Source organism: Talpa occidentalis, unplaced genomic scaffold (genome assembly GCF_014898055.3).
Source record: "Talpa occidentalis isolate TD23 unplaced genomic scaffold, MPIMG_talOcc4v2.1 talOcc4.14, whole genome shotgun sequence".
Taxonomy (NCBI): domain Eukaryota; kingdom Metazoa; phylum Chordata; class Mammalia; order Eulipotyphla; family Talpidae; genus Talpa; species Talpa occidentalis.
In genome coordinates this window covers 87,705,054-87,721,893 of record NW_023601433.1, presented here as the reverse complement: position 1 = coordinate 87,721,893, position 16,840 = coordinate 87,705,054, and the positions used below count along the sequence as shown (strand labels likewise).

At 54.0% G+C, this 16,840-nt stretch overlaps 1 protein-coding gene across 2 annotated transcripts in view; it reads left to right on the top strand.

Annotated features, from left to right (window-relative positions):
• Nucleotides 1-1,563: 1,563 nt before the first annotated feature.
• The window catches only part of RILPL1 (Rab interacting lysosomal protein like 1), a 29,190-nt gene continuing 13,913 nt past the window's right edge, over nt 1,564-16,840 (top strand). For both annotated transcript variants that reach the window (XM_037511288.2, XM_037511289.1), the window contains exons 1-4: nt 1,564-1,898; nt 8,191-8,341; nt 15,392-15,510; nt 16,075-16,296. In XM_037511288.2, coding sequence (XP_037367185.1) covers nt 1,590-1,898; nt 8,191-8,341; nt 15,392-15,510; nt 16,075-16,296 — 801 coding nt within the window. In that variant the 5' untranslated portion in view covers nt 1,564-1,589. The remainder of the gene's footprint in view (nt 1,899-8,190; nt 8,342-15,391; nt 15,511-16,074; nt 16,297-16,840) is intronic.

Genomic DNA, 16,840 nt, shown 5'->3' with positions numbered 1-16,840 from the left:
CCGGGAGGCACATGGAGCCTCCACTGAGTACAGCTGCCCAATGGGACACCCTGGCAGACACCCTTTGGGTTCTGGGGCCCCCCGTGGTCCTCTGGCCACCCTTCCATTACCAGTGGAGTGAAGTTGAAGGAGGAAATAGTGGTTGAGCGCTTAGAACAACGCCTGGTGCCTGGTAAGCACGGCTGTGTATATTTCACAAGTAAATATGGAGCAAATGCCCACACTTAGGAAATTTTTAAGTTTTAATCAGTATGTGCCGGGCTGGGTGGGCTTCATGGCTGCAAGGGCGCTAAGGGTTTTACTGCCGTCAGGGTCTGATGGGCGCAGGCAGGCGGCTGTGGGAGCGCAGAGGAGGCTCCGAACCCGCGCGTGTCTGTGTGTGTCTGTGTGTGTGCGCGCGCGTGTGCGTGTGTAGGGGGAGGGTTGGGGGCACAGTGGGCTCAGGAAAGGTTCTGGGGGGAGGAGGCTCTGCTGGACGAGCAGAGCCGGCAGCCCCACGGGCGGGTTGGGACCGGCACGCGGCGCTGAGCGCCGACCCGGCCTCTCCTCCCTGTGAAGCGGCGTTTCCGTCACAAGCAGCGGCGAGCGGACGCGGCCGGCGGCTTCGGGCGGAGACCCTCGGCCCCGGCCCTGCCCTGGGCGCCCCCACTGGACGCAGGCCCGGCGCCGCCAGGCCCGCCAGGTCCGCCAGGCCCGCCAGGTCCGCCAGGCCCGCCAGGTCGCCGGTGCCCGGGCGGCGGGGAGGGGCGGCGGCCGGGGGCCTCGCCTCCTCCCCAGGGCGGCCCCTCCCAAAGCCACCTCTTGGCCCCTCCGTTCCGCGCCCGCGCAGGGCCCGCCCGCGTCCCCCGAGACGCAGCGAATCGCCAGGAGGGACCCGCGCGCCCGCCGCCGCCCCCGCCCCCGCCCCTCCCCCGCGGCGGCCGGGCCCCCTCCCGGGCGCGAGCGGCGAGGAGGAGCCGGGCCGGCCCGAGGGGGGCGGTGCGTCCGGACGCGCGGGGGCGCCGGGCGGGGGGCGGGCGGGGAGGCCCCGGGTGTCGGGGCGGGGGCCGCGGCGCCGGGGAGGACCCCAGGGCGCCCTCGGGCGGCAGCGGCGCGCGCGCCCCTCTCCAGACCCGGATCGGGGCGGGGCGCGCGGCAACCCCGCGGGGGGACCGGCCCCCGGCCGCGCCGCCGCCGAAGTTCCCCGAGGAGCGCGGCCGCCTGCCCCTCCCCGCCCCGGCGCGGGCCGCCTCCGGGCCGCGGCGTCTCCGCGGGGCGCGGCCCCTCTCCGGCTGGACCGCGCGCCTCCATTGCGCCCGGGTCGGATTCCCAACTTGGGAGGCGCCGCGGGCCTGCGCACGCGCGCGCCCTCCTCGCCGCCGCCTCGCGCTGGGGAGCAGGCTCGGGCCGCGTCGGGCGCCCAGACCCGCGCCCCGCGCTGACCTCGCGCTCCCGGCCCCCCTCGCCGGCGCCGGCGCCCGCCGCCCGGGGCCCCGCGGGACGGGCCGCTGAGCGCGGCGGCGGCGCGAGCTGGGCCCGGCCCGGCCGGCCCGGCCGCCGCAAGTTTGGGAGTTGCACTAGTTGGCGGGGGCGCGGAGGCCCGGCGGGCCATGGAGGAGGACCGGGGGTCGGCGCCCGCGGCGGCGTCGGCGCTGGAGAAGAACGTGGCGGAGCTGACCGTCATGGACGTGTACGACATCGCGGCGCTCGTGGGCCACGAGTTCGAGCGGGTCATCGACCAGCACGGCTGCGAGGCCATCGCGCGCCTCATGCCCAAGGTCGTGCGCGTCCTGGAGATCCTGGAGGTGCTGGTCAGCCGCCACCACGTCGCGCCCGAGCTGGACGAGCTGCGCCTGGAGCTGGACCGCCTGCGCGTGGAGAGGATGGACCGCATCGAGAAGGAGCGCGAGCACCGGAAGGTGGGCGGCGGCCTCGGGCCACCCTCCCAGGCCAGGGGCCCCTGGGACCCGAGGGCGCTGCGGCCCCGGCGCTGTCGGGGCGCACGGATGTGTGTAGGGGAAGAGAGGAGACGCTCGTGGAGGGGGGAGGGGGAGCGGACCCCTGAGTCTTGCGCCCGGTGAGGGGCCCCAGGCGTGCGCCACCCCACGGGCGAAGGGCAGCGCTCTGGACCTCACCTGACTTGTAATCCCACCTGCAGGCGGTGTGGCCTTGGGCAAACTACTCAACCTCTGGGGACTCGGTTTGCTCACAGGTCAGGGGTGACCAGAGTAGAGCCCGCCTCTTCAGGACTAGGGAGACCTAACCCGTGTTAAAGTGCTTGCAGGGTATTATTCTTCCCCGGAAATGAAATAAGCCCCTGCCCGCCAGTGTTACCCAAGACCGGACTGCTGCAGCCCACCCCGAGCCCCCGGAGACCAGGGGTGTGACTCTCCCGCTGAGAGCATTGACCCCCAGACTCTGGCTTCCTATTTGCAAATTGCTTTCCAGGCTTCCTTCCCCTTTACCGACTTAAGGTCTGAAGTGCTTTCCCCTCCTTGGTTTTATCTTTCATCCTCCATGGAGTAGGAATTATCTCCATTTCGCGGATGAAGACACAGAGGGTCAGAGTGGGAGGGAGGGCTGTGTCCCAAGTCAGTGCTGAGAGCGCGGCCCCGGTGGAGGTGGAGGGGATTCCAGTTGAACTGGAGGAAGGAGCTGGTTTGGGGCAAGCTGGCGAAGCCTTGGCTGGAGCACGGGGCTCCCTGTGGGCTGGTCCAGGCAAGGTGCCTGGGGAGAAGGAAGTGGGAGACATATGGTTTCCTGCCCTGACCTCAGCCCAGGGAAGCGCCTATCAGACCTTCCAGACTCAGAATGGGAGGAAACACCTTTCCTGGGGGGACCAGAGTGTCTGAGCAGGGGACCCTGGCATGCTGTGTGGCCTCAGGAAATACACTTGGCCTCTCTGAACCTCCTTGGCAGCCCATCGCGTAATATGTACTTTGAGACCCTTGTATTTTATTTTATTTTTTTTCAAGATTTATTTACTTATGCATACAAGAACTGGGGTACAGGCCAGAGGTGTGGGGGGTAAGAGAAATCACCAGAGACAGAGTGGGGAACAGAACAGGCAGATGGACTGAAATACACTGCTAGGGGAGCAGCGGGCAAGTCAGGAGATGAGACCCTTGTATTTTCAAGGAAACTAGCCCAGGCTGTGTCCACTGTGTCCGTGCTGGCTAAGAGCAGTGGTGCTTGAGGTTTGACTGTATTTGCCCACAGGCCCATGTGTCCTGGGGTCAGGAAGGAAACTCAAGTGCCCAGAGTTAGGTAACATTTCCAGGATCACTCTGGGAGCTTACAAGTGCCCCAGCCCTATAATCAAGATCAAGATTCCCAGGAACTTTGGAGCTGGGCAGCCTGGTTTCAAACGCTGCCACTCTTGGGCAAGACACCTTGCTTCTCTGTGCCTCAGTTTCCCCCACTGTGAAACGGAGATCACAGTAGAACTATCTTGGGGGATTGTGATGAGAACAGATAGAAGGAGCTCGGGGCAGAGTTCAGCCCATCCCCAGGGCCTTACAAGTGTTCGCTGCTGCCTTTATGCTGGTGAGGCTTTCACCAAGGTGGTCCTGGGTGACAGGCTGACGTTGGCAGCCCCCCTTCCCAGGCACCTTTCATCCCTCCCAGAGGCCCAGGGAGGAGGAGAGGGTTTAACAGGGGCTAAGGGCCTTAGCCCAGAACACCCAGAAGCCCTGGCCCCTGTATCCCCAGCCCTGGCATTGTAGACCTGCTGCCACTGGGCTGGGTGCACCCGTGGGAACCCCCAGAGTCTCCTAGGCCTGCAGTTGGTGGGGCTTCAGCAGCTGCACTTGTCGCTTCTGTAGTGCCGCCAGCCAGGAAGTAAACACCAGTGTCCAGAGCCAGGGCTTGTTTGTAAACACAGAAGCTGACCGCTCCTCCAGCAGAGGACAAAATTGTCTTCTCCCATCCCAACCCACGTGTCCTCTTGTTTTCCTGTAGCCTCGAGAACTCTCAGGGTGTTACTGCCGCAGAAATCTTCTTGGCGTGCCATTCGCCTGATCCCTTCCTTCCTTCCTGCCCCCTTTCCTCACTCACTCTCTATTTCAGCAAATTCCTCTCCGGTAAAGCCCGGGCCCTCGCTTCCACCAACTCCTCCTCCTGCAAAGCCCAAGTGCTCACCACTCAGGCCCAGCCCAGTCTTACCATAGTCTCCCTGCTTACTCAGTCTGAGGCCTGTTGATGGGCCACCACGTGCAAAGCATCCTCTTAGGTGATGTGGGCACCGCGGAGAAAAAGAGAGCCAGTTCCTCATCTCAGGGTAGGACAGAGAAGACAGGCGACGCACACAGAGAGGCTTTAGAGGTCAGTCGCTGTGCCGACGACGTAGGTGCATATAAAGTAACCAGCATATGTTATTTAGTCATTCAACAAACATTTATTGAGCACCTACTGTGTGCTAAGCACTTCTGGGAGATACCTGTGACCACAGCAGATCAGATCTTTGTTCTCATGGATTTGTCTTTCTAGGGCACTGCAGGCTCCATAGAAATGTGCTGTGAATGTCAGATTAATAAAAAGGCACCAAAGAGGTTAATATTAATAACACCTTATCAAACTCAATCTATGCAGAATATTGTATCAACACAGAATCAGTGTAAATAACTTTTTATGAAGCCATAATTAACATATAACACTGTACTAATAATTTTAGGTGTGCAGCATAACAATTTGAAGTATGTATATGTTGTGAAATGATGATAATATATTTAGTTAGCTTTCATCACCTCACATAGTTACAGAAAAGTTAATAATGAGGCATTTTGCATCTTCTTTTCCTACTGTGTCTTCAAAATCCAGTGCATGTTTAACACTGACTGCACGCTTCTGTTCAGCCCACGTGTGGCTGATGGCTGCTCAGTGGAACAGTGCAGTTGTAGTGTGGGGAGATAGACATTTTTCTGTATGTTTTAAAAACTCCAACTCATGATAAATGCCGTGAAAGAGATAAAAAGACAATATGAAAGAGACTGACCAGGGTGGAGATCCGATAGATAAGGCAGTTCAGGAAGGCTTCCCGGAGGAGGTGAGATCTGAATGAAGAGTAGATGCCAGCTACAGAGAGATCTAGGGGCGGGGCAGTCCAGGCAGAAGCTACAGCACATGCAAAGGCCCTGAGGTAGGGATGAGTTTGGTGAGTTTTGGAAACATAAAGCAGCAGGGTGGCTGGAGCAGAGTGAGGGAGTGGGAGGATGGGGTCAGGGAGATGCAGGGTCTGATTGTGCAGGACCTTGGAGGCCCGTGTCAAGAGTTTAAAAACTGTTGGTGCCGAGAGAAGGCCAGGGGGGTGAACAATCTGGGCCGACTTTCTGGAAGAGTCTTTTTCGGTGGCGTGAGGCAGTATCAAATTATTCACCATCAGCTCAGAGGCAAGAATGGGCTCCCTCAGCATCCCCTTTAGTTTCTTGAGAGACGGAATAAAGAACTGAGGGTTAAAGTCCGTATTCGTCTCCTATTGCTGCTGTAACAGATTATCACAAACTCACTGGCTCAAAACAACACAAAAGTTGTTATCCCAGGGATGATGGGCTCTAACAGGAACTATCACTAAGGTAATAATGGATGGGGTCTGCATTCTGACTTAGAGCCCCCTCCACCCCGTCAGGCCTGCAGCGGAGCTCCGTCAAGTCTCCAACTCTGACCTCTGCTTCTCTCCCACATGGTCTGACTCAGCCCTCTGCCTCCCTCTTCCACTTAGAAGGACCCTTGTGATGACACGGGGCCCCCTGGCTAGTCAAGGAGAGTCTCCCCACCTGGGGACCCTTCATGAGTCCCATCTGCACGTAAGGGCACAGTCTCAGGTTCCAGGACTTCGAATCTGGACCTTATTCTGCCTCCCCCAGGCGATTAGACTTGACTGCTCCCTAGGCCTCTCTGTGCCCAGCCTTGCAGTGGGAGCAGAGGGGACGGATGGCAGCTCTGGCTCTGCTGTTAACTGCACTTGCACAGGGAAGGTTATGCACCTCCTCCACCATTCCAGCACCACCTCTGCCCTCTGTCCGCCCCCATCACGGCCCTGGTGACCTTGAACCAGCTGTGGGAATACTTCGTTACTGCCTCTCTCGTCCCCCATGCAGCAGCCTTCCTGACAAAGGAGAAGGGATTTGGAACTTATTTAAAAGCTGAACGGAGGCAATGCTGGAGATCCGGCCACCTGGGCCGCCTGGCGATGGGCTGTGGCAGGAGCAGAAATCAGCAGACACATCGCTAGCACTTTCCAGGTTGGGCACGATTCCAAACATGTCCACAATTTACATATTCCAGCATTCACATACATTAACCATTTCATCCTTGCAGCTCAGCGGCAGCTGTGACCCAGTTTCCCAGTTTCCCGGGCACCCACAGGTGGGATAACTCATCCAAGAGCTGCTAGTACCTGGCAGGGGCAGGATTCAGACTCAGGGATCTGCGCTACAAATACGGCTTTGTTTATGGTCCCCCATATACCTTTTTGGTTTTGGCAACGGCCTGACTGAGTATAATTCACAGACCATGCAATTCACCCATTTATTTATTTGCAACAGCATTTTGTTTATTTATTTTAAATTACTTATTTTCTTACATCATTGTTAATTTGTGGATAGTATTTGATTTCTCCCCTCTGTTGTAGTTCTCATAATTCTCCCACCACCAGGCACCCGTGATCCAACACTACAGTCCCTTGTGCGCTCCCCGCCCCTGTTTTGATCCCTCCCCCGCTCTATGGGAAAAAAAAAGACAAAACTGGCAAGCAGACTGTGGATCTGAGGCACTGCACCCATTTAAAGCGTCCCATTCAATGGTTTTAGACTCCTTGCAGAGCTGGGATGCGGTAGCTCCAGCCCTGCCATCGCTTTTCCATTTTCATTCCTCTCAAGAGAAACCCACACCTGCTGACTCACTTCCCCACACACCCCAGCCGTGTGTACCCGTCTGAGATTGGCCTGGTCTGGACGATCCCCTCTGGCGGGATTCTGCAATGCGTGACCTTTGGTGTCGGGCTTCCCTCATGTCGCCTCCTGTCCCCAAGGTGGCCGATGGCAGGGCCTCATGCCCCACTGTCTGCATCGCATGCTGTGTGGACGGGCCATGGTTACTGACCCCTCCATCAGTTGATGGCTTTGTGACGGGTGCTGCTGGGAACGTCCATGCACATGTCAGGGGTGGGCGCATCTCTTCTAGTTTCTCCTGGGCAGATCCCAGGAGTGAAATTGCTGCATCAGATGGTTACTGTGTTTCACTTTTTTTTTTAAAGATTTATTTTATTTATTTATGCATACAAGAGCTGGGGTCTAGGCCAGAGGTGCGGGGGTGTGGGGGGTGGAGAGGGGTGTGTGAGAGGATTCACCAGCAACAGGGTGGGGAGCAGAACAGGTGGATCGAATGAAGTACACTGCTGAGGGGGGCAGCGGGGAGACAGGAGAGGTCTGCTGCACCCTGTGGGTCAGCTCCCTGGCCGGGGATTGAACTCAGGCCTCTGTGGCTGCTGATAGCTTCATCATGCTGAGACTTTAACTTCTGGGCCACCAGGGGGGCCCCAACTGTGTTTCACTTTTTGAGGAACCACTAAACTTCACCACTGCACCTGTCTGATCCCATCCGCCATGCGGGAGGCTTGCAGTTGTTCTGTACCCTCGTCAACGCATATTATTACCTGTTCTTTTGATTGTAGCCATCCACATAATAAATTTAATAGTGCCATCTCATTTATTCTTACATCCACCTAGTGGGCCTTTCCATTAGGACTCTCCAGCTCAGGGGAACTAAGGCATACTGTGGTTAAACTCCAGACCCCTCCAAACAGAGGCAGAAAAGAGGCTCTGGGGCCGGGTGGCATCCCTGGGTTCTTGAAGCCTCCTCCCCAAGTGGAGAAAGGTTTCTCCTGACTGAGCATCTGCCAAAAGTCAGGGAGGTGATGCCCAGAGCAATTGGGGATGTTCACATCCGCATCACCTGTGCCTGTGCCCACTCCCCCACTTTGTCTCCTCATAACTCCATGGTTGTCCTTGGGGCAGGTCCAACCTGGTGGGTCCTGATGGCATAAATCCAGGCTCTGCCAGGCAATGCCACATTCTAGTTCTTGCAAAACTGCCTTGTCTGCTCCGCAGCCCTCTGCCTGATTTTCATGGGGTAGGGGTCACCTCAAAATCCTGAGGGTAGTGGGCGAGGTGGGTAAGGTGCTGCATTAACCCCTTGCGGCCTGTCACCTGGCAGGAGCTGGAGCTGGTGGAGGACGTGTGGCGGGGGGAAGCCCAGGACCTCCTCTCCCAGATCGCCCAGCTGCAGGAGGAGAACAAACAGCTCATGACCAACCTCTCCCACAAGGACGTCAGCTTCTCCGAGGAGGAGTTCCAGAAGCACGAAGGTAAGAGGAGAGGTCAGAATGGAGGGACGGCGAAGGCAGTTCCCACTGGCACCACCCCCGCTCCCAGCGACACCGAGGGCAGTCCCTGCACCTGGACGCCTGAGTTGGTACTTTCTAAAGTCCCAGGCCTCCTGTCTCAAGTGTCACCTGGATTCTCGCCATTGCTCTCCTGAGGAAAGTCATTGAAGGTCATTTACAGGTGATGCAACTGAGAGGCCCGGTTGCCAAATTGCTGTTGATTCCTTGTTTGAGCATCAGGGAGACACATTAGATGGGGCCCTGCCCTCAGGAGGTTTATTGTAGGGTTCTAGGTGGTGGAAGTAAATGATAAATATGTAAAATAGATGACACAGTTCCAGATGGGGGCAGTGGAAGAATTAAAATGATGGTGGCAGCAACTCGGGGGGAGGGGGCCTTTGATTTGATGATCAGGGGAGGCCTCGAGTGAGATGATATTTGAGCACTAACAAGGTGAGAGGGAGCCATGCAAATATCTTGGGAGAGAAGCAAGTGCAAAGGTCCTGGGGCATGAGGGTTTAAGAGAAAGTACAGCAGGACCTCCCCGGTGGCGCAGCACTTGAGCGCTGGGTTGCGAAGCTGCCCGCGGCCTCTGCGGCGCCGGTTCGATCCCCGGCTGCTCCCCGGCCACCTGAGGAGGGTCCCACATGGCACGCAGACCTCTCCTGCCGCCCACTGCTCCCCTCAGCAGTGTACTTCGGTCCTTCTGCCTGCTCTGCTCCCCGCTCTGGCTCTGGTGAATTCTCTCACCCTCCCGCGCTTCTGACTGTACCCAGTGCATGTATAAACAAACAAACAAACAAAACATGCCTCTATTAAAAAAAAAAAAAAAAAGAGAAAGTACAGCAGAAGATGGTGGAGGCCAAGGATACTTAAAGATGAGGCCAGAGGGGTCAGATCACATATCCCTGTAAAGACCAAGGTTTGGATTTTATTTAAGTCCCTGGGAAGAGATTTGAGACTCTTATCATTGGTTCACAATTAACAGTATGGCAACCCAAAGCTGAGTGACACCTGAGCCCCTCAATTGTCATTCACCTGATAGTTTTCTAGAACCTTCACTACAAGACCTCTGTAGGTGCTAGGGAAGCAAGGACAGACAGAAGAATTGGTCTGGGCCCCTGGAGCTGCACCAGCTCTCTTCTCCCCTGCAGCCTCTTGCCAATCAGACTGCCTCTTGCGGCTTGCCCCAAGAAAATTCAGACCCCTATCTTTAGTCTGCATAAACTCCTCAGGTCCCCACACAGGCAGTTCTCGTGTTTGATGAATTGTGGGGCAGACTTGTCTGGGGGTGTAGAGTTCAGAACTTGTGGTTACAACTTTGTGAAACTAAAGTAATGCACTGATAATGACTGCAAGAACCCAGAAAAAGGGAAATGCTTGATCCAGGAACGGGAATTCTCTTTTCCTTGGGTTTTCATTGTCAAGATGTGATTTGTACAAGGAAAACGAAAGTCTGTGGTTATAAGCGTGGACTAGAGGGTCAGACTGCCCACATTTGAACTCTAATGCCAATACTGACTTGCTAAGTGACCTTGATCAAGTCACTTGACTTTAGTGTGCCTAAGTCGTCTCCTATATAAAAATGGGGGAATTAACTATATCTTCCTCATAAGGTTGTCATGAAGATTACATGGGTTAATACGTATCACCTGCTTAGAATAGTAGCTGGTACATATCCTCAGCCAGTGTTATCTGTTATTACTGTGAGTTGTAGTTATCTAGCCCAGCTTCCTCTTTGAGTACATGAGGAAAATTTAGGCTCAGAGAGGGCCAGTGATTGGCCCAGGGTGGCACAGCAAGTTAGTAGCAGAATGAGGACTAGAATTTAGCTCTGCTGAAGTCGGCCCCCTGAATTTAGGGTTTATTCTGGGGCTCCTGGAGTCATGTGGTTCTGGCTGGGAGAAGATGGGACTCATGCCACAGTGACAGTGCAGCGCTCCAAGTTTGCAGTTCCACACAGAACTGTTGATTCTGTTGCCCTCTATCTCATTTGTCACTGGAGGGCTTGCTCTGTGCCCATCTGTGCCAGCATGAGGACAGAGAGGCCTGTGCTCGGCCTGAGTCTCCCTTCTGCAGTGCTAGCGGGCCAGGAAGGGAAGGGCTGACACCAAATGTGGGTATTTCCCCACCCCCGCCAGCCAGTTTTCCAACTTTGCAGGTAACGACTGTGCCCTGTAACCTAGTTCAATTCTGACATTTACTTCCTGCAGTTAACCCAGACTGCACAGGTGAGGAGCTCAGTCCCACAAGACTGCCCCCACTTGGATGTCATTGCAAGTGATGGGGCTCCAGGTTATCCACAATTCTGTCCGATTGGCTGCAAAGTCAGGGGTTCCCACAATTCTCCCCTTGGGTTGAGAACATCATTTTCTGGAATGACTTAAGAATTCAGGGAAATATTCTGCTTGTGTTGACTGGTTTATTATAAAGGACATAATGACAGCCAGATAAAAGGCACATACGGATAGGACCCAAAGGGTCCCAGGCACAGGAGCTTCTATCCCTGTGGAGCTTGGTGTTCGCCACCCTCTGTGCACATGGATGTGTTCACCAGCCCAGAACTGTTGGAATGCTATCACTTAGAGTATTTCTGTGGAGCTTCCATTATACAGGGATGACTGATGAAACCAGTGGTCTTTGGGGATTCACTTCATCTCCAGCTGCTCTCCCCTCCCTGATGGTGGGAATGGAGAGAGGCTGAAAGTTCCAAACCTCTAATTACATGTCTGGTTTCTCTAGCAACCAGCCCCTGCCTGAAACTATTTAGGGGACCATTGAGAGTCACCTCATTAACATAAATCCAAGCCTCTTGAATGGACTTGTTATGATAACAACTGACATTCCTCTCACCAGTCACACTCAGGGAATTCCAAGAGTTTTAGGAGCTCTTGTACCAAGGGCCAGTTTGGAGGCCAAATATTGCTTATTCTATCATAATATCCCAGTACCATAGTGCTATATAATTAGTCCCTCAAATGAAGGCCAGGAGCAAGAGAAAAACAAAGCAAGTGTAACAAACAGAAAAGGACTAAATCATAAGATGGGAGAGTTACAGATATACCAGCAGTTATATTAAATGTAAATGGACTAAAAAGTTTAGATAAAAGACAAAGATGGATCAAATTTTAAAAATTCAATTATGTGTTGTTTGTGAAAGATATTGCTAAATAAAGTTTGAAAGTAAAAGGCTGGGGGGCCTCCCCGGTAGCGCAGTGGTTGAGCGCTGGGTTGCAAAGCTTGCCGGTTTGATCCCCAGCTGCTCCCTGGCCACCGGAGGAGGGTCCCGCATGGCGCACAGACTTTTCCTGCTGCCCGCTGCTCCCCTCAGCAGTGTACTTCGGTCCTTCTGCCTATTCTGTTCTCCGCTCTGGTGAATTCTCTCACCCTCCTGCGCTTCTGACTGTACCCAGCGCTTGTATGTATGTATAAATAAATAAATAAATCTTAAAAAATAAAATGTTTTTTAAAAAAAAGAAAGTAAAAGGCTGGGGAAAGATATACTAGGTAAACACCCAAAGAAAGCTGGTGAGCATAAGAAAGCTACATGAGCATAAGACAAAATAGACTTTAGGCCAAAACACCCAAAGAAAGCTACGTGAGCATAAGACAAAATAGACTTTAGGCCAAAAGCATTACTCCAGATAAAGAGGGCCACTCTGTAATGACATCTACCTCTCCATAAGTCCACTTCCTCTGTGGTAAAATGTGGCTGTTATGAAGATTAAAGAAGTTAGTGTATGTCAAATATTTAGCACATAGCAAACCAAACTTTGGATTAATATTGGCTATTATTTGTTTCATAACATTTTTATTGGGATGTCAGTTCACCCATTTAAAGTGTACAATTCAGGGCCTCCCCAGTGGTGCAGCGAGTTGAGCACCATGCTGTGAGGCTGTCTGCAGCCTCTGCAGAGCGGGTTCGATCCCGGCCGGCCAGCCGGCGAGAATTCCACATGGCACAGCAGACTTTTCCTGCCATGCCCGCTGCTCCCCTACAGCAGTGTCTTCGGTCTGTCTGCCTGTTCTACTCCCAGCTCTGTCTCTGGTCAATTCTCTTAACCTCCCGCACCTCTGGCCTGTACCCAGTTCTTGTATAAATAAATAAATCTTTAAAAAAATAATAAAGTGTACAATTCAGTGCCTTTTAGTATATTTACAGAGTTGCACCATCCACAGGATATTTTCATCACCTTAAAAGAAACACCAGCCCTTTCGTTGTCATTGTCTCTTTCTTCCCATGTCTGTCCCACCCCATGCCATAAGCAACCACTTTCTGTTTCTATAAATCACATGGTCTGGACATTTCACATAAAGGGACTCTTATGTGGTCTTCTGCCTGACTTTTTTCATTTAGCATCATATTTTCAAGGTTCATGTGTGTTATAGCATATATTAGAACATCCCTCTTTGTGGCTGAATAATGTTCCATGGTGTGGCTAGACCACATTTTGGTTATTCATTCATCCATTCATAGACTTCGGGTTGTTTCCAGCTTTTGGCTGTTGTGAGCGGTGCTGCTGTGTGTGTGCTCTCAGTTCTTTAGATTCACTGCCTGGGAGTGGAATTGCTGGGCCACAAGGTAGCATCTTTTTGTCTGACATTTCTGCAGGGTACCCAGAGTCCCCTGAGGGTGGCCGGGGAACTCTCTGCCTGCCTTGATGATGGCCCTAAGGCCTGGGTGTAAATGTTCCCCACAGCACCCCCTTCCCCCACCTGCGCCTGAGCACCTGAGCGTTCCCCAGCATGTTGCTGCATCTGTGGGCGGTGGCAGTGTCCACACGGAGCTCCAACATTAGCTCTCCAGCCCCCTGCCAGCCCTCCAGGATGCTGCCAGCTTGGAGGCATGGGAGGTGCACTTAGCATACCCAGCATGGGTCCGGCTCCCTTGGGAGGCTGGCTTCTCCGCCCACAGCAGCCCCCACCCAAGTGGAGAGGCTGGGCAGATGCCAGGCCTGCCGGCCATGGGTATTTTTACCCACAGGGGAAACCATGGGAACACAACAAGAACAAAGCATGTCTCCACTGTGAGCGAAACAGACGTGGGGAAGAAGTCTTGGAGAAAGCAGAGGCCAGGAAGTTAGGACTCAGTGCCAGGCTCCTGGTGGGTGGGTAGACTGAGGACTTAAAGTGGATGGGGGGGCGCGTAAGGAGCCTGTTCAGAGAGGCCAGACCCCCCTGAGCACCAGCACTGCGCCAGGACCCCCGTAGGGTCCTGGTCACACTTGCAGGAAGCTTCCCAAAGGAAAGCATTGCCCTGCCCTGTTTTTGGACATTCAGCTGGTTGGTCATGGGGTAGTGAGTAAAAACTACTTTTTAGCACCTGAGGATATACAGTTATCAGAGCCATTGGACCGGTGGATGGGGACACAGAGATACCCAGCGCTCTGGGGGAAGTTCTTGGGCTCTGGACAGACACCTCGGTCAGCAAGAGCTGAGGCTGTGACCACATTGTCGTTTTCTGAAGGGCAGCTGAGAACAGTGCTTCTTAATAGAAACAAGGCAGGCCGTATATGTAATTATATATCTATATGTCTATTTTTAAAGATTTATTTATGCATACAAACACTGGGGTGCAGGCCAGAGGTGCAGGGGGTGAGAAGATTCACCAGCGACAGAGTAGGGAGCAAAAGAGGCAGATCTACTGAAATACACTGCTGAGGGGAGCAGCGGGGAGACAGGAGAGGTCTGCTGTGCCATGTGAGTCAGCTCCCTGGCCGGGGATCGAACTCATGCTACTGTGGCTATGGATAGCTTCATAGTGCTGAGACTTAACACCTTGTGCCACCAGGGAGGTCCCCACAATTATTCTTTCTAGTTCATTTTTAAAAATACCGTGGGTTTTCTCTCTCTCTCTCTCTCTCTCTCTCTCTCTAGTGATAAAGTACACATGAAATTCACCATCTGAACCATTTTTAAGTGTACGGTTCAGTGCTAAGTATATTCACTTTCTCTTGCATCCAATCTACAGGCTCTTTTTATCTTGCACAACCCGACCCCAGCAAACACTCACTCCCCGGCCCCTGCCCAGGGCCCTGCCCAGCTGCTCTCTGTCTCTGTGAGGAGGGCTCCTCTGGTGACCCCATGGAAGTGGAATCACACAGTGCTTGTCCTTTGGTGACTCATTACTTGATTTTTTTTTTTTTAAGATTTGTTTATTTATGCATACAAGAGCTGCAGTACGGGCCAGAGATGCAGGGAGTGAGAGGATCCACCAGAGACAGAGCGGGGAACAGAACAGGCAGACTGACCAAAATACGTTGCTGAGGGGAGCAGTGTATTTGTTACAGCAGCACAGAAAATAAATTTAACACTGTCCTACAGCCCATTAACTCATCACTGAGCAAGCACCTGCTATGTGCTGGGTGTGGTGCTAGCCCAGGGGTACGGCAGTGAGTAGGTCAGGCAAGGCCTGCAGAGGGGGTCGGCACTGGGGAGCCCCTGTTGTGTGCCGGCATATCTGTATCAACTCAGTCCTCGGCAGCCCTGTGGGGTTGGGAGGTCCTGTCACCTTTCCTGTTTTAAAGATGTGGAAACTGAGGCACAGAGTGGCTGGCAAAAGCTAGTAAGTGGGAGAGTTGACATTTGCACTCCAGAGCACACCCTCTGGACCTCGGGGCAGGGTCTCCCTCAGGTGAGAGGAGGTGAAGACACTCGGTTGTAAAAAGATCTGTGAAGGTGATAAATGAGGAGTGAGCATGGAAGCTTCCTGGGGGCGTCCAGGAAGGCAGGGCCTCTGTGAGGAGGTGACCTTTGAGCTGAGACCTGAACCTGGGGGGGCAGCCAGGGGCAGGGTGGAAAGAAGGAATTTCAGCCGGGGGAGGCGGGGCGGGGCAGCAGGGGCAGATGCTCAGACATGGGGTGGGTGTGCAGAGACAGGGTGGGTGCACAGACACGGGGTGGGTGTGCAGAGACTCAGGCGCCATGGGGTGGAGGGAGCAGGTGGAGAAGCTGAGGCGGGCATGTTGCAGCGGGGAGCTCCGGATTGAAGCAGGGCAGGGGCACTCACGCTGGTCCTGCTCGCCCACCCAGGCATGTCGGAGCGAGAGCGCCAGGTGATGAAGAAGCTTAAGGAGGTGGTGGACAAACAGCGTGACGAGATTCGAGCCAAAGACCGGGAGCTGGGCCTGAAAAATGAGGATGTTGAGGCTGTAAGTGACAAGCGCTAGCCCTGACCTGCCCCTGGCCAGGAGGTACCAGCAAGAGATTGAGAGGGTCCGAGTCTCCCCTGGGTCATGCTTGGGCTCCATAGGGTGGGGCCCTGCAGCAGCTTGGAGGTCCCAGCCCCAAAACGGCAGGCTTGAGGTCCTCTGACTCCCTTTATATGCTGGGGGACCCCGAGGCCTGCTCAGCCTTTGCTCTGACCCTGAGACTTCCTCCACTCCACCTGCTTCCTGTCCCATGTGTCCAGGCTGCTCCAGGAACCCTTATAGTGTGTCTACCTGAATTAGAAGGACACCCCTTTCTTAAGATAACTTACTTCTATCTGTCAGAAACTGTTACCATACACTAAGAAGATGCTTAGCTTCCATCTGTCATAATATTTGAATTGCCCATCTATGATCTCAGTAGAGCTATAAGCATATGAACAAATTTCAAACAAATAAAGGTGTCCAAAGATGGAATGGCATGCCTCTAGATGATGTGCCTGTGCAGTGCTCAACATGAGCTACTGTACGTGGCGGTCCCATGCAATGGCCTTCCTCTCTCTCCAGCTGCAACAGCAGCAGACTCGGTTAATGAAGATCAACCACGACCTTCGCCACCGCATCACAGTGGTGGAGGCCCAGGGGAAGTCTCTGATTGAACAGAAGGTAGAACTGGAGGCAGATCTGCAAACCAAGGAGCAGGAGATGGGCAGCCTGCGAGCGGAGCTCGGGAAGCTGCGAGAGAGGCTGCAGGGTGAGCTCAGCCAGAATGGAGAGAAGGAGCCAGAGGTGAGTGGCAAGTGGGAAGCTGGTGTGGAAGTGATGTGGGAGGGTAAGTCTGTGGACTGGCTCCAGGGGGCAGGGCTGCCTTGTGTTCCCCATTATACTTAAGGAAATGGGAGGCCCAGAGAGAGCAAGCTTCACAGGAGGACACACACAGCTGGGCAGAGCTGGGCAGAGCTGGGCCTGGAACCCAGGACTCCCAGCATTCCAGCCCAGAGCAGTCAGCTCAGTGATGGCTGCTGGGAATCTACCATGCATGCATGCATGCATCCATTCATTCATGTAGTTGTTAACTATGTGGCAGGTTCCTTGGGGGATAAAATGGAGAGCAAAAAGCAAACCTGGTTCCTATCTATGTGGAACTTGGTTTAGTATTAGAGACAGATGTTAGTCAAATCCCACATAACATCATTATGACTTGTGATTGTACTTTAGATATCACCCGATGAGAAATTATTTGTCCACGTTAAAACCTGTAGTTCTAGTCTTAATAGACATAAGGTGGAAACAGCCCTCATGTCCATCAGCTGATGACTGGATAAGCAAGCAT